This window comes from Epinephelus moara, chromosome 9, assembly GCF_006386435.1.
Source record: "Epinephelus moara isolate mb chromosome 9, YSFRI_EMoa_1.0, whole genome shotgun sequence".
Taxonomy (NCBI): Eukaryota; Metazoa; Chordata; class Actinopteri; order Perciformes; family Serranidae; genus Epinephelus; species Epinephelus moara.
This window is the reverse complement of record NC_065514.1, coordinates 30,678,419-30,699,401: the sequence shown is the minus strand read 5'-3', so window position 1 is coordinate 30,699,401 and position 20,983 is coordinate 30,678,419. Positions and strand designations below refer to the sequence as shown.

Below are 20,983 nucleotides of genomic sequence, written 5' to 3'. Positions count from 1 at the left end.
TATCTACAGCCTGATACACAGTCAGATTCCACCACTTTATCTTCATTAAGGAAATGTAAGTCTGATAAATGATGAATAAAACTTTTTTATTAACTTTATGGTTAACTTATTTACACTTTCCCCGCTCTGACTCAGGCTCTTCTTTTAAAGATAAACATGCACCGTCTTCTACACATGCATTAATATCTCTACATCCACTGGATTAAAATGGAGGCGCTGTCTTTTATTTACCGGTTGCCATGGTGAATCGTGGAGTCGGAGCTCCATTGATGATGGCTGTTTATTGTCGGCTAAACTCAGAGTGAACATACTCAGAGTTGACTGAACTAACTCAAATCAGCTGTTCTGGAACCGGTAACTCAGAGTTTCCCATCTCAGGGTAAATCAAGTCAGAGTTCAGGGTTAGACTCAGAGTTTGTTGAACCTCCTACTTGGAATACCCCTCAGGTCAAAGAGCAGTGATACTATGTGATGTGCACTGTATTAAGTTGTAGGGTATGTCTGCATTTATTTCTTTAATCAGAACACAAAATGAATTTCCACTTAGCTATAATAAAATGTTTTCTGATTAAGGGTTAGGGGTTACAATGACAATGACTCAGTGAATACCTTACTCAATTTTATTTGATTAATGGTAAAACATGTCTCTGTTCACATTCAAAGGTATTTGTGTGGGCAAACTGATGAAAATTTGTCTGTTGATGACCACATTGGATTGTTCAGTCATTGGAGAACCAAATTAATTCAAATTTACCCATTGAACGGGTCACCTCAGCCATCATCACAACAATTCCCCCCCTGAGAAATTTGGCAGGAGCCGCCACTGAAACTGACACAAGTTATATACCTTTATACTTAGCAATCACAAGTGGACTTCATGTCACTGAAAAGTTATTGTCCTATTGCATAGGTTAGGTTTTAGGAACATTTTTGTTAGACAACTATTATGCAATGTTGTTAATGAGTGTACTTATTCTCTGCAGGCCTGCAGTGCACGTTTATACAGTAAGCTTTTTACATATTATTTCATCCTATCTGAAAACTAAAACACTAATATTTAAAACATAGATTTGATATTTTTTGGTTTTAGTCGGTGCAAAAAATGCCAAATGCATTTTGCATTCTCTCACCATTTGTAACTCCTTACAGCAGTTACCATTAACCAAAGCTGTTTTCCACCCAGATCTTACTTAAATGTTGTTTTTACTTTTGTTGTATTTATACTGGTGCAGAGAACTATGGGTTGCTGTTTGTAAAGTGGCTCACACTGAAATCAACAGCAACATTTTGCCACATTTAGCTTCTAACAACGTTTAAAAAAGTGGTGTGAATATTTTTGTCACTTTTTACCACATTTACAGCAATATTTGAAATAAGTTAAATATAATGTCACAGTTAAATCTAAATATTAAATGTTAAACCTAAATGTTAAATGTAAATGTTAATGTAAATGTTAAATGTTAAATTTGAACGTTAAATGTTAAATGTAAATGTAAATGTTAAATGTTAAATCTAAATGTGGTTGGTGAAACTAAATATTTAGCCAATATGCAAATGCACACTTCCGGTTGCCTGAAGTACCAAAATAAAAGCCCAGGTGGTCAGACTGTGTTTATAGCATCAAATAACGAATTAAAACTAAACTAATCTGTGAAAATGGACGCTTGAACATACACCAGCGTGATAAGAACTACCTAAAATGACACAAACCAGCACTGTTGAAATTCAGATGGGACACTAAAAACTCAAAGTACACGTCAAATAAAATTTCCCCAAACATGTTTTTTGTCATTTTAGGTAGTGTTTATCACGCTGATGTATGTTCATTTTCTCTGATTAGTTTGGCTTTAATTCGTTATTTGATGCTATATACAGAGTCTGACCATTTTGGTACTTTGGTATTTAGGTGCTTCCGCTGACCGGCAGTGTTCATTTGCATATTAGCTAGTAATTTAGCCACCGATGTAGATTTAGATTTAGATTTAGACTTAGCATTTAGATTTAACATTTAGATTTAGATGTGACATTGAGATTTAACACTTAGATTTAATGTTTAAGTTTAACTTGTAATATTTAGATTGAACTCGTACTCGTACTCGTCGTCCTCCGCTTATCCGGGTCCGGGTCGCAGGGGCAGCAGCCTCAGAAGAGAAGCCCAGACAGTCCTCTCCCCAGCCACTTCCGTCAGCTCTTCCGAGGGAACCCCGAGGCGTTCCCAGGCCAGCTGGGCGATGTAATCCCTCCAGCGTGTCCTGGGGTGGCCCCGAGGTCTCCTCCCGGTTGGACATGCTTGGAATACCTCCCAAGGGAGGCGTCCGGAAGGCATCCTTACCAGATGCCCGAACCACCTCAACCGGCTCCTCTCGATGTGGAGGAGCAGCTCGGACATCCGAGTCCATCCCAGATGTCCAAGCTATCTCTAAGGCTGAGCCCAGCCACCCTGCGGAGGAAACTCATTTCGGCCGCTTGTACTCGCAATCTCGTTCTTTCAGTCACTACCCAGAGCTCGTGACCATAGGTGAGGGTTGGAACGTAGATTGACCGGGAAATCGAGAGCCTAGCTTTCTGGCTAAGCTCCCTTTTCACCACAACGGACCGGTTAAGCGCCTGCATCACTGCTGACGCCGCCCCAATCCGCCTGTCAATCTCCCGCTCCATCCTACCCTCACTCGTGAACAAGATCCCGAGATACTTAAACTCCTCCACCTGAGGAAGGACCTCCCCCCTGACCTGGAGTGGGCAATCCACCCTTTTCCGGCTGAGGACCATGGCCTCAGACTTGGAGGTGCTGATTCTCATCCCAGCCGCTTCACACTCGGCTGCGAACCGCCCCAGCGAGAGCTGGAGGTCACTGTTCGATGGAGCTAGGAGGACCACGTCATCCGCAAAAAGCAGGGACGAGATCCTCCCGTCAACGAACCTGACACCCTCCACCACTCGGCTGCGCCTAGAAATTCTGTCCATAAAAGTTATGAACTGAACCGGTGGCAAAGGGCAGCCCTGGCGGAGTCCAGCTGTCACCAGGAACAGGTCAGACTTACTGCCGGCCACGCGAACCAGACTCACGCTCCTTCGGTACAGGGACTGGATGACCCCTAGCAAGGGGCCACCAACCCCATACTCCCGGAGCACCCCCCACAGGATGCCCCTGGGCACACGGTCGTAAGCCTTCTCCAAATCCACAAAACACATGTGGACTGTTTGGGCGAACTCCCATGCCCCCTCCAGCACCCTGGCGAGGGTAAAGAGCTGGTCCACGGTTCTGCGTCTGAGACGAAAACCACATTGCTCCTACTCAATCTGAGGTTCAACTATCGACCGGACCCTCTTCTCCAGCACCCTGGAGTAGACCTTACTGGGTAGACTGAGGAGTGTGATCCCCCTGTAGTTGGAACACACCCTCTGGTCCCCTTTCTTGAAGATGGGGACCACCACCCCGGTATGCCACTCCAGAGGCACTGCCCCCGATGTCCATGCAGTGTTGCAGAGGCGTGTCAACCAAGACACCCCTACAACATCCAGAGCCTGGATCTAACTGTGACATTATATTTAACATATTTCAAATATTGCTGTAAATGTGGTAAAAAGTGACTTTAAAAAATTCACACCACTTTTTTAAACGCTGTTTGAAGCTAAATGTAAAATGTTGCTGTTAATTTCAGTGTGAGCCACTTTACAAACAGCACCCCATAGCGAACAGCCTGACTTTGAACTGTAGAAATGAGAACCCACATAAGCTGGTGGATTCACTCAGTTATTTCTCTGTCTCCCTGAGCAGATTGTTTTTCTTTGTTCACAGGGCCGTGCCTGACCAATTTGGCACCCTAGGCAAGATATTTGCTGGCGCCGCAGGACATAAACACACAGAGAGCTTGAAAATGGATGCCGAGAGATTTAACTCCGTTTTATCAAACGTGTGCTCAGTCCACAAGATTGTGGAAATGAAGGACTTACAGCGACTTTTTTTAAAACATTTAACGCAGTTGGACTATGTTTACGAGCACAAGAGTTCAGCGAGCCACCGAAGGACCGCCCTGCGGATTTACTATTGGTTCTGCAACGTAGGGAGTTCTTTTAAACTCTGAAATTGTATCCGCCCATCTAAACACAAAATTAGGGAGAAAGACATCAGTCTTTAGTTAAGCAAAGCGTCTAAAGACTGACTTGTGAGTCTAAGGTGGATAAGGTGGCTGCAGTTACATTAGGCCCAGGATTTGCAGAGGTGGGGGTCAAATACTTCAGAAGTGCATCTAAAATGAGGAGATACGTATATCTGACAAACTGGGCTTTTACTCCTCCTCTTCTTTTCTTTTTTTTTTTTTTTTTTTACTGCGCCCCAGAGGGCTTTTGCCTCTTCATGACGATGGCACCTGACTGTCAATTTGTCACTCAGCAGCATCACATTACAGAAGACGGCAGGTAGGGGGGGGACGGGGGCGCGGTTAGGGACCGTGGCGAAATTGATGCTGCCTGCCAGAGAGGAAGAAGGATGCCAGGCAGGCAGAAATTTAAATTAGAAATATTATTTCATTATTATTTAAAGACGTATGGCTATATGTACTGTTGTTGTTTTGTAGTGTATTCTTGTCTAATTTTTCGAATAGAATGGGGAAGAAAAAAAAAAAAGAACACCTCACTCCCTGGCGCCCTCTGGCAGGCTGGCACCTATAGCATTTGCCTAACCTGCCCTATGGGCGGCACGGCCCTGTTTGTACAAAACACTTAACGGTACGCTCATCCAACATGCCAAACCCTTGTGATGTTACTGTTTTACTTACTTTATATTATCATTGTTTACCTTATATTTTGTTAAAATGAATATTAAGTTAAAAGCCATGTTTGGTCCTCTCCTCTTTGTCCTTGCCTTGAGCCAGGCTGTGACAGAGCTCAGTGAGAAGCTGTAGTACAGGTGTTAATGTCTCATTTCTGCAGCTATCAGTGAAGTTATCCTGCACCCTTTAACATTTTAACAAGGTCTGAGTTTAAACTGATCTTCGGTTGTTAATGTACATCAACAGTTGAATTGATTGCACAATAGGTCAGACATAAACATGACATTAAAAAATACATCACCCACAAAATTACCATTTAGATATGAGTTATTCATGCTGTTATCTCATATTTATGAAGAAAACTTGATTGATTGGTGACCACTTTTAACAACAATATCTAAACATCTGTTTAAAAACTCTTGCACAACTCGTGTAGTGTAATCCAAGTCTAATTTATCCAGTTGTATGCCCAATGCATGTGCATTTTAATTAAAATCTTAAGATTTAAAACTGAACTGAAAGTGAAACCTACGCGCTCTTCAAAGTCAGACTCCAATACTCAGTTTTTTTGCGAAAATGCATGCATTTGGGAAGTACTGAGCATACGAAGGGATAAATGGGTAAACCTGAAATATACTGCACTAGTTGGGTGAGAGTAGGTAAACTGATGTTTTGATATAAACTAAGCACAAAAAGTAAGGAAATTTGTGTTTGGTAGATTATTTCTTTGTTGTAACAATGCTCCTTGGCAGAGTCCTGCACGGGTCCAATTTTCAAGATCCGCCCCGCCCTGACCGGGACGTACAAAACCGCACCGGAACCGCAAACCCGCGCATCAGGCCAATTAGTACCGCAACCCAGTCCGACCCGTAACCTGGATTTAAAGTAATCATTTTGGGTCATATTGGCTGAATATTGAGCAGCATATCGCCACAGTTAAGGTGCCAGTGAGTAAACAACGACCTGAATGAAGCAGCTCTCACAATAAAAACCTGACTTCAGCTCCATCATCAACCCTCTGTGTTCTTCTCCCATATGAGTGTAAAAGCACTCGTTTGTTACGTTTAATGCTTTTAAACTTTTAATCTATGTTAAGGAACTTTACATGTGTAATAATAGACTTACTTTCTGTCCAGAGCGACGTTCAGCAGTTACGAGCCATCACATGTTTTTAGAATCCATCGAGGAGAGAAGTAATCCATCAGGGAAAAACTTCAGAAACATTATAAAGTGATAGCTGTACGTTTTATCCACTTATTTCTCAAATACCTAAATAATTATTTACTGTTTTGGAAGCAGCGCTTGTTAGACGGTGGCAGCCATGTTGATTCTCTCGTCCAATCACAAATTGTGTTATTAGATGGTGAAACGCGTGTAAACAGCTGAACCAATGACCGTTGCGAAATAGCGGAAGCGATCCTCAGAGAGTAAATAATGACCGAGATAGTTATCTGTAGTTTAGTATTTTATATTAATTTTGATGTGTTTATCTAAAACCTGCGATCCAACCCGCATTTTATTTTTTCCACCCAGATCCGAACCCGGGAAAAATTTTTTTTTTTAAAACCACCCGCAAATCAGCTGTTTTTGCGGGTACCCAACCCAGTGCAGGACTCTGCTCCTTGGCAATAAATCTTATACCGTTGGAAAGCCTGTTTATTTCCCTTTTTAATGGTGCCACATTTGTAAGGAACATGCATTTGTGAGATGAGCAGCAAAGCTGAGTATGTGGGTTGCGCCCATGAAAAATTTGCCAAGTCTTCTCTGCCAATGCCAAACAGCTTTTTTTTTGCTGTTGCTATTGGCTCTTGTTCTGAGCTTCTGGTACCCCCAGGTGCAGTCAGGTGTCTGATTGGCACCTTATTGGAGGCAATCACAATGCAGAGAGATATCGAGATGAAATTCTACAACCAGTGGCAATTCCATATTTCCACAGGCTGGGACCGAACTCTGTCCTCCAAGATGACAATGCTCGCCCCAACAGAGCGGGGTTTATCAGAGACTACCTCCAGAATTTGGGAGTGGAGAGGATGGAATGGCCTGCCAGCAGTCCTGACCTCAACCCCACTGAACACTTATGGGATCAACTTGGAGGTGCTGTTCGTGCCAGAGTGACCAACACAACCACGTTGGCTGACTTGCGACAAATGCTGATTGAAGAATGGGATACCATCCCACAGCAGTGTGTCACCAGGCTGGTGACCAGCATGAGAAGGAGGTGCCAGACTGTTGTGGCTGTGTATGGTTCTTCCACATGCTACTGAGGCTCCTGTTTGTTAAATGAATAAATTGTTAAATTGCCAATTATGTCTTGTTTCTTCAGACTTCAATCATCCAATCCACCAAACAACACCAAACAAGAGTCAACAGCAAAGAAAAAGCTGTTTGGCATTGGCGGAGTAGAGTTGGCAAATATTTCATGGGCACAACCCACATGCTCAGCTCTGCTGCTCATCCCACAAATGCATGTTCCTTACAAATGTGGCACCATTAGAAAGGGAAATAAACTGGCTTTCCAACAGTATAAGATTTATTGCCAAGAAGCATTGTTACAACAAAGAAATAATCTACCAAACACAAATTTCCTTACTTATTGTGCTTAGTTTAGTTTTGCTGTTGTTAAACACTAATTAAAAAATCAATATGTTTGCTGTTTTCCATGGAGGCATGCAAGAAAAACAAAGTTTACCTAATGAATTCAAGGTAACCCAGCATGATTAGCTGATATATAGATAGTAATGTAATAGAAAAGTATCCCTTAATACTAATGAAACAAAAAAGAACACTAATGGCAGCTCAGTTATAGCGACCCCACACTCTCCCCATTTGTTCACAGTCCTGGGGTCCTGAGATGTGAGATTAGCAGTGAGACAATTCTCCCTCTGTGAGTCTCTGCACCCTACAGTTACCCATAATGCCCCACCCTTCTCTGTGTGGATTTGCAAAGACGTTATGTTTGTATCTGGAGAAGCATAATTCTATTTGTAGATCATATTACTACTGTATGTTGTAACGTTAAACTAGCCAGCCAGACATGCTAACATATAAGTTCACACTGTTTAATATATTCCTGACACTTCTTTTGTGTTTTTGGTTTTGAACATAGAATTAAAAAAACTACACCACCCTTCACAGTCTTTAAATTTAGAATAATACTTTACAATAAACCCCATGCACATTTTCAGCCAACTCTGCAGCTATAGCTTTTAGCTTATTAACTCAGTGTCTTGTTTAACCAGTACATTTCCTGTTTCAGTCTGTCTGCTTTTAGTAAACAGGCTCTGATAAACAGACTGCACACTGCCAGCAGAGCATCAAACAGCAAATGGACAAAAGGAAGCAAGTAGCTGGTTGAAGAAAGGGGAGCATCCAGCAGCTAAAGAGACAGATATTTTTCTAAGAAGCTGGTTCAGACCAAAGTCCAGCTAAAAGTACAAAAACAAAAAGAGTGTAAAAACAAAGCGGCCTAACTCAAAACTGTTTTTATCCTACAGTGAGACACTCCCTGAAGTATGTGCTCAGTTATTCCCATGGAATCAGAGACATCCCAGAGTTTGTGGCTGTTACTTCAGTTGATGGAGTTCAGATAGGTTACTTTGACAGCATTGGACAAGTACCTCAGGTCACAACAGACTGGATGGATAAATTATTCCAAAACAATCCTCACCATTTGGCATGGTACACTACTATCTGTCTGGGTAACCAGCACACCTTCAAAGCCACCATAGAGAGTTTGATGCAGCGTTTTAACGAAACTGGAGGTATGTGTTCACTTTTTACTGATGAAATGTTTTTCCATCTTTGCTTGCTGTAAAGATGCAAACATATATAGTCTCCATTTGGAATTGTAAGCAGCTACGTGACTGGTGTTATTGACCTTATGCTGCCTGACCTTTTTCAGACAGGAAGTTAAAAGGCTCTCTCCCTCCCTCAGGTATTCACATTTTCCAGAGGATGAATGGCTGTGAATGGGATGATGAGACTGATGAGGTCAATGGTAATCTTCATTATGGCTATGATGGAGAAGACCTCATATCGTTGGACCTGGAGACAGAGACATGGATCGCTCCAAAACAACAGGCTGTTTTCACCAAACACGAGTGGGACAGAGATAGATACAACAGTATATTTTGGAAGTATGCCCTTAGACACGAGTGCATTGAGAACCTTAAGGAGTATGTAAACTATGGAAAGAGCTCTTTGCAGAAAACAGGTACATAGCACTGAAGTGTACTTTGAGATTTGTGAGACAGGATGACCTGTGTTTGAGGGCTGTGCTGAGACCCTGTACCTTTTAGAAGCTGAGCCTAAAGAACCAGCTCTCTCCACCGTCTGGAGCTCTGTAACATTAGGACTTGGGCTCACAGGATTTGATTAAAGAATTTGTCTGGATTCTGATTTAAAGTGGAAATTTGCTTAATTAAGCGTGACATCCATTGTTCGTTGTTATTCTGGGGACTCCGAGGATGCACATATTTTAGTGTGCAGGGTTTCAAAAGCGTGTTTATCCCCCTTCTCATACTTTGTGTTTGTCAGGAGGCCCTACAGTTCATTACCATATAGTAAACTTGGTTCAGTAACGGGTGGGAATATTTTTAGCCAAGATCAAGTTGGTAAAAGTAGGTGTGAAGAAATTGCCCTTTATTTCTCAGATTATTCACTTCCAAATTGTAACAGCCTGTAATAGTCTTTTTTTTTTCTCTTCTCTCTTTCTCCCTCTATCTGTGCAGACCTTCCCTCAGTGTCTCTCCTCCAGAAGTCTCCCTCCTCTCCAGTCAGCTGTCACGCTACAGGTTTCTACCCTAACAGAGCCATGATGTTCTGGAGGAAAGATGGAGAGGAGATTCATGAGAATGTGGCTCTTGGAGAGATTCTCCCCAACCATGATGGATCCTTCCAGATGAGTGTTGACCTGGACCTTTCATCAGTCCCACCTGAAGACTGGAGGAGGTACGACTGTGTGTTTCATCTCTCTGGTGTGAAGGATGACATCATCACCAAATTGGACAAAGCAGTGATCAGGACCAACTGGGGTAAGACTGATGAAAAATTGAAAACACTTGTTTGTTTGTTTTTGTTTGTTTGTTTTTTAATGTTTTTTTTATAATCTTTGTCCATTAAAGCTGGATCATAACTACAAATGTAGACGAGTTGTTAGGAAGTTAACTCTTGGCATTTGTTTTTAGAGATTAATCTTTAACCTCAGGCTAACAGGGTGGTTGTGGTTTACAAATTCATATCCTTTTCTTCCTTGTCTTATTTTCATAGTAAACAACAACTTGGGTGACTGTAGTCTGTTGTGCACAGTTTTCCAGTCAGAGAAACTGTAGCCACTTCTTGCTGTTTGATGACACATTTATTTACAAGCATGCATTTGTTTCCAAACATGATGGGGTTGGCAATCTTAGCAGTACTACATTATGATTGTAGGTATACTGAGTGAATATTATACAGTTGTGTTAATCTCCATCCAGTAGTAGAGACAAAGTGTGAATGTTCTGTTGTGGTTCCAGTTTCTCCCTCACAGTTTCCTGCTGGTGCTGTTATTGGAGTTGTTGTAGGACTGCTGCTGCTGCTGACACTCTGCATCACTGGACTCTGCATCAGGAGAAGGAACCATCATGGTAAGTTTTTTTTTCTCCACTGTTTGATTTAACATGCAGGTTCAACGTAAGGATAAAAAAAACATTATGTTTACTCTGGAAAGGATCAGTATTTTGAAAAAAAGTGTGAGCTGGCTGATGGTTAGTAGTTTACCGGCGAAAGAACATAGAAGTCCTCAACAGATGTACTGTATATGATGTAGAAGAGCTGCTCTCTACCTTTACATTGAAAGCAGAAATCTGTGAAATATACAAGACATGCAAAAGAGTTTTGTTTCATAAATTCTGGATTTTTCTTCACATTTAATTATGTAATCTCTCATCTGTGTTTCAGGATTCAGACCTGCAAACAGTAAGTTTTCCTTTATGAAAAATACCACATATTTGTGGTAAACTAGTCTGTGGTTATTGAGGGATAATTGTAGGGCATCAAAGGCAGTCTGTAGATGAGTCAGGGCTTGGGATGGGGTAGAACCGGGGGCATATAAGATACAATCATCAGCAAAAACGTGGACGTTATAATATTGATTTGGGAGAATTATGTTATCAAATCAACTCAAATCAAATTTATTTGTAAAGCACATTTAAAAACAACCTAGGTTGACCAAAGTGCTGTACAATAAAGGTAAAGTCAAAGAATAACAAAGTGCAGAGATCAAAATACATAGCAGTACAATCCCATGTACACAAGTCCAAAAGCAAAGGAACAAATTGGAGAGTGGAAATACAAAAGACTAAAAATGGGGGATAAGAGTTTAAGAGCGCTCAAAAGCTTTGGACTAAAAGTGGGTCTTAAGTCTAGCCTTAAAAGTGTCCACAGATGGGGAATCCTTAATGGAGAGAGGTAGACTGTTCCAAAGTTTGGGTGCAGCCACAGCGAATTTAAAAGGGGTCATAAGAGCTCAGAAATATATTGGGGAGCCAGGCCATTAACAGCTTTAAAAACAAACAATAAAACCTTGAATTCAATCCTGTAATTGACTGGTAACCAGTGCAGGGATGCCAGCACAGGTGTTATGGTGTCTCTTTTCCTTGTGCCAGTTATCAGTCTTGCAGTAGCATTCTGGACAAGCTGCAGGCGTGATGAGGAAGATTTAGGGACACCCAGATATAATGCATTGCCATAGTCTAGTCGGGAGGTGATCAAGGCATTTGTGATGGTTTTTAAGTGGTTTGAAGAAAGGAAAGGTTTGATTTTGGAGATGTTTCAGAGCTGGAAAAAGCACCCTTATTAATTTATTAATGCATAATGTAAATAGCAATGGTCCAAGGATAGACCCCTGTGGCACCCCGTTTCTGATAGTGAGTGGACTTGATTGAGCACCGTCAGCAACAACAGTCTTGAGTTCTGTCAGTGAGGTAAGAGTGGAACCAGTTAAGTGAAAAAATATCTAAGCCTATGGACTGTAATTTAAGAAGTAGAATTTTATGATCAACAGTATCGAATGCTTTTGAGTAGGGCCCGACCGATATGGATTTTTTGGGGCTGATGCAGATTCTGATATTATGGAATAAAAAAATCTGATAACCGATATATCGGCCAATTAAATTTTTATGTTTTTCAATTTAAACCCCCCCGAAATACCTGCTTTTGATGGCTTAAATATAGTTCAAACTCTCGTTACAAAGATATAAATTGAAGGAAGAACATTTTACTATTTTCAAATACTTTTATTATCAGAAATTGTGTGAAACAAGCAGCATATGAACAATTTGAACACAAAATAAATCAAAAATATGATGTGCAAAAAGGCAGCAAACCTCTGGGAAATAAAATAATCATGCAAAGTCTAAATGGATTAAGACATTCACATGTATGTTCACAGTACCAGAGTTCTTCTTATTATTGCCAGTTTAACAGAGGTAGGTTATAGTGCAAAAATTACAACTTTTTTAGTAAACATCTTTGAAAACAAACAATAAAAAAGTAACTGCAAAAGATTGAGATATTTTGTTATGTGGGGCAAGCAGCATAAAAACAATTCAAACATAAAATAAATCAAAAATATGTAGTGCAAAAAGGCAGTATGTAACAATTCCCCTTGTAATAAAATTAACCAAAGGAAAAGTTACGCTAATCTAAAGGTTACGGGCGGATCAGGTGCGAGGTGTTTGAGATACGAAAAAGAGATTAATTAATTTTGCTTTATCACCCAAAACAAACTCAAATTCTCACCCTTGCGGTGTTAAAATATTCAGAATAAACAAAGATTAACGAATGAGTCACAATAAGTTGAATCAATAATCAAACTTTAGTGAAAGAAAATAAATCATGTCCGCGTCTGGACGGAGATAACACTTAAACAAGAAACAGCGTGGGCGCCGGTTCACCAAATAATTCACAGATAATCAAACACTTTTTCCACATTATCGAAAAAACACACTCTTCACAAAATAACCCGAATTACCCCCCAGCAGTCAATCAAAGTCCCAGAAGCCGGCAAAAAAGAAAACATGTATATTAAAGGGGAGTCTGTTGGAATGTAATGAAGCGCCCCAGTTCACAAAAACAAACAAAGAACCACGCAACCTCACCACTCGTCCCGCTTGGCAGCAAAGTTGTGTCTTGAGGTAATCCACAAGGAACAAAAACAATCCGCTGTATTTGATTTGATCCTTTAGAGACGGGAAACTCCTCGCACACCTCCAAACGCCGACTGCTCAGTCCTCCCCGTCATCTTCCCCCTTATATCAAGTTTTGGCATCAACATAATAACAATATTTCAGTCCATACCATACCCGTGTACATATAAATGGCATCTGATAAATTCACCATACAGCATTAATAAATGTGACAGCGGAACATGAAAAATTATAAATTCTTCCCGTCACTAAATGCCTTGTGTAAGGTAGAACTAGGCGACCTTTACAAGTAAACCTCTGGGAAATAAAACAAGTAAAACACCATATTCCCTGCATTTTTTTAGTGATGAAAATATAAGTGTTAACATCGGCGTCAATCGGCCAACTTTTGGCTGATTATTCTCTAATGGCTATAATCGGCCGATTAAATCGGCCGGGCCCTACTTTTGAGAGGTCAATGAAAAGAGCAGCACAAAACTGTTTATTATCCAGGGAGGAGACAATGTTATCTATGACTGAATTGTGCTGTAACCCCGGCGAAATCCAGACTGTTGTGGCTGAAGTAAGTTTGATGAGTCGATAAAATAGTGTAGTTGATAATTGACCAGGGCGGCACGGTGGAGTGGTGGTTAGCACTGTTGCCTCACAGCAAGAGGGTTGCTGGTTTGATCCCGGGTGTGGGAGCCCTTCTGTGTGGAGTTCTCCCTGTGTCAGTGTGGGTTTTCTCCGGGCACTCTGGCTTCCTCCTGCAGTCCAAAGACATGCAGATTGGGGACTAGGTTAATTGATGACTCTAAAATGTCTGTAGGTGTGAATGCGGGAATGTTTTGTCTCTATGTGTCAGCCCTGTGATAGTCTGGCGACCTGTACAGGGTGTACACTGCCTCTCGCCCAATGTCAGCTAGGATAGGCTCCAGCTCCCCCGCGACCCTCAAGAGGATGAAGTGGTTAGAAGAAGTTTGGATTGGATTGGACAGTAATTATTGAGGTCAGAGATGTCACCATTTTCATGTAGGGGAGATACAAATGCGCTTCTCCAAGAAGGTGGAATGATGCCAGTTAAAAAGGTTTGGTTAAAAATGTGAGCTAAATGTGGACTGATTAAATGGGCAGTTAGATTAAGAGGATCTGGCTCAAGATTATCTGGATTCCGACACCCAGCATACCAACACAATACCACTTTGTTCTGTTAAAACAATACTCACCACTTGCATTCATTTGTATGAAAACCCTTTTGATTCTTTTGGTCTGAGGACCCTTAAGACTTAGGCTGGATTGCACCAACAAGGTTTAACTTTAAAATCAGATTAAATCATGGTTTAAGTTTAAATTCTGTTGCACCAAACTTTAGACCTAGTTTAAAATTAAGACAGATTAAATTTAAACCTCTCTTTAAACCTCAGTTTAATTTTTCCTCTAAACCAAGTTTAAATTTAATTCTGTTGCACCAGAACTTTAAACTCCAGTTTAAACTGTGATCGAGAATTAATTTTAAACTGACAGTTGGGAAGGTTTAACTTTAACAATGGCTGCATTTTTGAGGTGGATAGAGCAAAATAATGAAGTTCCTCGAAGAAAACTGAGAGACAGGCTCAATCCTCTTGAATTTTATGATGAAGAGGAATTTTTGGTGAGATACCGGTTTACCAAGGAAACAGTTTTGGAGCTGAACAGGAAGACTGGACCAACTGTCAAACATGGCAGTGACAGAAATGCAGCTGTACCACCGATGCTACAACTCCTGGTTGCCCTGAGGTTCTACGCTACTGGCTGTTTCCAGAGGGTGGATGGAGACCTGTTCGGTCTACACAACTCAACTGTTTGCCGTATTGTCAGCAGAGTGTCTCGGTCCATTGCATCTCTGAAGAACCAGTACATCCGATTCTCTCCAACAGTGGAAACAGCTGCTGGTTTCTACAGGCGAGCTGGATTTCCAGGGGTGCTGGGTACTATTGATTGCACACATATCCCGATACAGAATCCTGGTGGTGTGAATGGAGAGCTTTTCCGCAACCGTAAGGGATACTGCTCCATCAATGTTCAAGTGGTGTGTGATCAAAAATCTGAAATAACCAACATTGTAGCACGTTGGCCAGGATCAACTCATGACAGCAGGATCTTTGACAACAGTCAGCCTTGTGCCATCCTCGAGAACCAAGCTTATGAGGGCCATCTCCTTGGGGATAATGGTTATCCATGCCGCTCATACCTGATGACTCCACTTCTGAACCCTCAAACACCAGCAGAGAGAAGGTACAACTCCCGTCACATTGCAGCCAGAGGAGTGATAGAACGACTCTTTGGAGCATGGAAAAGAAGGTTTCCCTGCATTAAAGATGGACNTGGTTATCCATGCCGCTCATACCTGATGACTCCACTTCTGAACCCTCAAACACCAGCAGAGAGAAGATACAACTCCCGTCACACTGCAGCCAGAGGAGTGATAGAACGACTCTTTGGAGCATGGAAAAGAAGGTTTCCCTGCATTAAAGACTTTGGAGCATGGAAAAGAAGGTTTCCCTGCATTAAAGATGGACTGCGCACAAAACTGGACACCACCTTGACCGTCATTGTCGCAGTTGCAGTTCTCTACAACTTTGGAAAGAGGCGTGGAGATGAGCAACACTTTGAAGCTGATGAGGACCTACATGATGACAGAGAGGACAGAGAGGATGACCAGGAGCACAATGCCAATCCAAGTGGGAATGCTGTGAGGCAAACTCTAATACAGAACCACTTTTCTGAATAATTATATTAATAAATGTTTTTGTAAATAATTGCTGACATTGTGGTGAAAAGTCTATTTCCACATAATAATTCAATTACTGCCAACTATGTCTGGTTGAATACTGCTTTAAGCAATATCAATAAACTAATAGTAGCTTGACCTGTCAACAAGTGTCTTTTTCAAACTGTGAAGCACAGAGAAGATACACATTGAAGAAAAGTAAAAATAGAAATTTGAAGAAATTTTATTTTTAAATTATTTTATTTGTAAATATTTCAGTGCAGATAGCTATACATTTTTTAATTCCCATTCATTTTACAATAGAGGTAGGCTACATGTTAAATCACTGTAGAATATTCTCATTTTATGATAAAAAAGTGGCATCAAGGGTGAAACCATCAAAGCATCATCTTTTTTTTCCAGCAGCAACACTTCCTTCTGCAGCTTTAATACTTCTTTCTGTAATATGGCATTTTAGATTTCCATTTCAATCTTCTCTTTCTCTAATACCAAAATTTCCTGGTGTGTCACGTAGGGTCGCTTGTTTCTCCTGCAGCTGTTCAAATCAGATGAGGAGGATGATGACAATAAAGAAGAGGAAGCAGCACTGTCTTGCAGATGCTCCTCTTGTTGCACTGGCTGCAGTGTTAAAACGATCTCTATCAAAACATAAACCAAAATATATGGCGAAAAAACAAATTAATTGGATAGGCCAAATAATAACTGATTATTGACTGAGGTCAGTAAAGCGTGACTGGATTACTTACCATCTTCCCCGGGTGAGTCTGAAGTGAGCTGGTCCAAAATGCCGTCGTCGTCATACGGATTTTGTAATGGCTCCATCTGCTGCGGGATGAGGGAATTGATTTTCTCCGCCAGTGAATCATCTTTCTTTGGCGGAGGACCTCCTCCTGTGATGAACATCTCTCGTCTCACAGTCGCCGCATCTTTTTTTGCTTTTGTTTTTAAGTTTTTCCAGCAAGCTTTAAGCTGAGCGACGTCTCTTTTCTCTTTCACTCCGGTCGATCCATTAAAACGGTCAGCCAGTTGCTGCCAAGCAGTATCTTTCTTTTTCACCGTGCTGTTGTCCGTTTTCTTGTCTTCTATTATTTGCCCATATTGCTCCATTAATTCGGTCAGCAAGTTTCTTTTAAAGGAGGATACGTTTGAGCTTCTCTGCCGAGCCATAGTAACGTAGCCGATCTGTCACAAGTGACGTTAGGCTAACGTTTTTGCTAGCTAGCAACAATGTAACGTTTAATCGGAAAAGCACCCGTTGAAACAGTCTCCCTCTTTTTTTTTTTATATAAATCCGGGGTCCTGACAGCACGCTTCCGATGTAGCCTATATATTTAATTGCATATTTAATTATTAATTTTAATTTCGATATCCACAATTATCCCTATTGATTTAAATCAGTTTAAACTAAGTTTAAATTCAGTTAAACTGAGTTTTACTAAACTGAGATTAATTTTAAATGGTGCAACAGAGCTCTGCTTAATTTTAAACCTGGATTAACTCATTTTAAACCTAGTTTTACTAATCTTTGATTAGAGCTAATCTTAGATTAAATTAAACCTTGTTGGTGCAATCCAGCCTAAAGGAATATGAATAACTTACAGGGTAACTGAGGAATGGACACATAATTTGAGGTAGCCAACAACCCAGTTGTATACATCCAAAGAGCATATATTAAAAAAATGAAATGCTTGGCAACCAGACCAGGCCTCTAATTGAGACAGGCTTTTGTCAAAATGTGTAGTCACACTGGGCTAGTGAAAAGGACTGGGTGCTGGGACTAAGCTTTTAATTTAAGTTTTACGGTATATAATTTGTCCCCCTACCCCTACAGGATAAGTCAGACTGCCAAGCATGAACTGATTTACACTACAAACAAGATCATTGAAGTGACAGTCAGAGCTAACAGAAGCACACCTGTGGAGAAAAATCCTCTCCTATCAACATCTGGAGAGAAGTGATGCTACTGTCCAGCTGTTCCTGCAGACTCTCTCTGGAACACTTATTAGTATTGGACTTTATCTAGTCTATATCATTAGGTACTAGGCAGTCATCTGTCTTTGATGGTGATCAGTAGGAAGTCCAGCCCTTGAGCTGACTTCTGTTTAAAGTTTCCACTCTTGAAACACACTGTTGAAGACTCTGGAGTGAATCCCAGCTATATACTCTTGTCTCTCCAGTGTGTCATAAAACAAAATACTAATTCCTAGTGTTTGTACATAAAATATATATATTACTGGCCTGCTTGTACAAAATGAAACTGTTAGGCCTCTTACATCTTCTGCAGTTGCTCTATAATCTCTTAATGTGTATTTAAATTTATGTTATCTCTCTATCTGCTGTAACATTTTTTTATTGCTGTTGTTGTTGCTATTATGAATTCCTATTTTTAGAATCTGTTGTTTCCTGAAGTACTGCACTTTAAGTGTGTGTGTGTGTGTGTGTAGTTGAGCTTTTTTTTTTCCTTTTTATTTGTATTCATTTTTGAGTTTGTAGTCATTTTAATCTGTTAATGATTGTGAATTTTAAAAAACAATGTGTTTGTACAACTAAGAAGAGTCTGTTTTTCAGTGTATGGGGTGGACTTGTGGAATGGGCTGCTTGATGAGTTGAAACAAAGCACAAATAGAAACATATTTTTGAAAACTCTACAAAAGGGGTGTCGGTAACTTAGTGGATAGTGCCGGCGCCCCATGTATAGAGGTGATGCCTCACCGCAGCGGTCGCGAGCTCGACTCTGGCTTGCAACCCTTTGCTGCATGTTGTTCCTCAACTCTCTCTCTCCCCATTTCACACTGTCCTGTCTATTAAAGGCAAAAGCCCCCAAAAAATAATCTTTAAAAACTACACAAAAATATTTTTGGACATATCTGTGAGGAAAGGTTGCGTAAGAGTGCATATTTATTTATTTATTTTTTATTTTTGATAAGATTATTTTGATTATATGCAAATAATATAAAACCAAGGAAAGCAAGTATAACAGAAGCATAACAACAAATGAACATGAAAAAAAAATAAAATAAATGAAAGCCAGAGTAAGAAATAAATGCACATATTCGAAAAGGAGTGAGAAGTAGTAAAACTTATATACTCACCTCTGAATTTCAGAAAATATAATATCCCATGTCAATCATAGATTAAGTTATATATCAATACAAAATGACTTTTTTATGTGTTATTAAATAGCTTCATAATTCTCGCAATATATTTGTAACAGATACATTACTATATACCTCCACTAATCTTCTAATATTCATTAGAAACTAATACTAATATTAGTAATTTTACAGTACATTATTATTTGTTTATGTTTATATGTTATTCATTTGATAATTCATTATCTCTAGAATGCCACACACATACACATAACAAAATAAACAAGATAACACAGAACACAGACAATTCACAGGAAACAGCCAAATAACCAGTAACCCATATGACACCTAGTGATTTTCAATACCTCCTTCCTCCCTGTACCTAGTGAACACCATGTTTTTGTACATTACTTTAAATTGTTACATATTTGTGCATTCCTTCAACTACACAGTAAACCTGTTCCATAATCTCACCCAACAAATTGATAAACAAAAACTTTTCCTAGTTGTGCGTATGCAGTGTATTAGATTTACCCCTTAAATTATAACCCCTTTCTCGCTCACTGAACAATTCCTGAATGTTTCCTGGTAGTAAATCGTTTTTTGCTTTGAACGTTATTTGTGTTATTTATTTATTTAACACTGGGTGGTATTTGGGATGTAAATAAACTGGGTTTATTACCTATTTCTTTAATTGGGTGGTAAATTGACTGGGGATAGTTTTATATAGTTGTAAATAAATTTGGGAAATTGTTGATATAATATATGCGTTAAAAGAAGAAATTTAAGAAAGGGGAAGAGACATATAAGTTTTACTTGTACCCACTTCTTTTCAGGCGCTGCTATCCTTGTCTTGTTTATTTCTTTATGTTTTGTTTTGTTTTGTTTTGTTTCGTTTCAAAATAAAGTCATTCATTCACTCAGTGTTTGTTAATGTGTTATCAGCTTCCACAGTAGCCTAAGTGAATCTGCAACAACAGCCACTTAACATTAAAAAATATTTAGATATGGATTCATGACCAGAAGTAACAAAATAAATATTAAAAGAGAAGCAGAATTTTTTACAATGATTGACAGTTTTGTATTGACGGATGACAATAAAGGACTCCACCTTTGACCCATAAAAATGTGGAAACATCTTAATAATATTGTTATGGCATTAGTTCATCTACGGAGTTAATGAATAGCGTAGTTGGTAACTGAAAATGTAATGTCACAAATATAAAAGTACATTTACTTAAATACTACACACAAGTACAATTTTTAGGTATTTGTACTACAGTTGGACATTTCCATTATATGTTACTTTATATTTGTGCTCCACTACGTGTCAAAGAAACTATTGTATTTTTTATTATTTCATTTTATCATTAATACATTGTTACTTTACAGATTACATGTTGTAAGAGAAGATCAGATAAAAAACTTTAATGCAAAAAAATCTGTAATACCATGATATATTTTGGATGTGATGTTACAAAATGTCAAGCACTATATACTTACATTATTATATAATGCTACAACTACAACAAAACGTGATTATACAGGTTAATGTATCAGCACTAATTTAATTATAGCTATAAACATCAATCAATCAATCAATCAATCAATCAATCAATCAATCAATCAATCAACCAATCAATTAATCAATTTTATTTATAAAGCCCAATATCACAAATCACAATTTGCCTCACAGGGCTTTACAGCATACGACATCCCTCTGTCCTTAGGTCCCTCGCAGTGGATAAGGAAAAACTCCCCAAAAAACCCCTTTAACGGGAAAAAAACGGTAGAAACCTCAGGAAGAGCAACTGAGGAGGGATCCCTCTTCCAGGACGGACAGACGTGCAATAGATGTCGTACAGAACAGATCAGCATAATAAATTAACAGTAATCCGTATGACACAATGAGACAGAGAGAGACAGAGAGACATGCAGGACAGACTGTAATGATAACAGCTTACAACAACATTAATGAAAGTAATAATATTATAATTCTAATTACAGCTATTGTGGTACAATATGTTGAATGTATATATATTATGATAGTATACATATGTGACAATAATCATATGTGTATAATAACAGTAGAAGTATCCAATATCAGATACCTATTTTAATTTGCCCATACATTCCTAAGATGCTTTTTTGGTATTTGTGTTTACAGAGTTGACTACATGGTCT

The 20,983-nt window shown here is 39.6% G+C and overlaps 2 protein-coding genes across 3 annotated transcripts in view; one reads left to right on the top strand and one right to left on the bottom strand.

The window, feature by feature from the left end:
- The window catches only part of LOC126395465 (major histocompatibility complex class I-related gene protein-like), a 21,965-nt gene extending 2,243 nt beyond the window's left edge, over window positions 1–19,722 (top strand). Inside the window, exons 2-8 of one of the 2 annotated variants that reach the window (XM_050052951.1) lie at window positions 984–1,005; window positions 8,267–8,533; window positions 8,707–8,985; window positions 9,503–9,805; window positions 10,286–10,396; window positions 10,710–10,727; window positions 17,539–19,722. In XM_050052951.1, the coding sequence (XP_049908908.1) occupies window position 1,005; window positions 8,267–8,533; window positions 8,707–8,985; window positions 9,503–9,805; window positions 10,286–10,396; window positions 10,710–10,727; window positions 17,539–17,543 (984 nt within the window). In that variant the 5' untranslated portion in view covers window positions 984–1,004 and the 3' untranslated portion in view covers window positions 17,544–19,722. The remainder of the gene's footprint in view (window positions 1–983; window positions 1,006–8,266; window positions 8,534–8,706; window positions 8,986–9,502; window positions 9,806–10,285; window positions 10,397–10,709; window positions 10,728–17,538) is intronic. The other variant, XM_050052950.1, reaches the window with a different exon arrangement.
- On the bottom strand, window positions 15,490–17,512 carry LOC126395468 (uncharacterized). The gene is made up of 2 exons (XM_050052956.1): window positions 16,454–17,512; window positions 15,490–16,345 (listed from the first exon to the last, which is right to left on the bottom strand). The coding sequence occupies exons 1-2, from the start codon at window positions 16,872–16,874 to the stop codon at window positions 16,161–16,163; spliced, it is 606 nt and encodes a 201-aa protein (XP_049908913.1). The 5' UTR covers window positions 16,875–17,512; the 3' UTR covers window positions 15,490–16,160.
- Window positions 19,723–20,983: the final 1,261 nt, after the last annotated feature.

Excerpts from the sequence above, each read along its gene's own strand:
- LOC126395468 (XM_050052956.1), bottom strand. The coding sequence starts at position 16,874 with ATGGCTCGGCAGAGAAGCTCAAACGTATCCTCCTTTAAAAGAAACTTG. Across the intron at positions 16,346-16,453 it reads AGACTCACCCGGGGAAGATG|AGATCGTTTTAACACTGCAG; the intron begins GTAAGTAATCCA and ends ATGTTTTGATAG.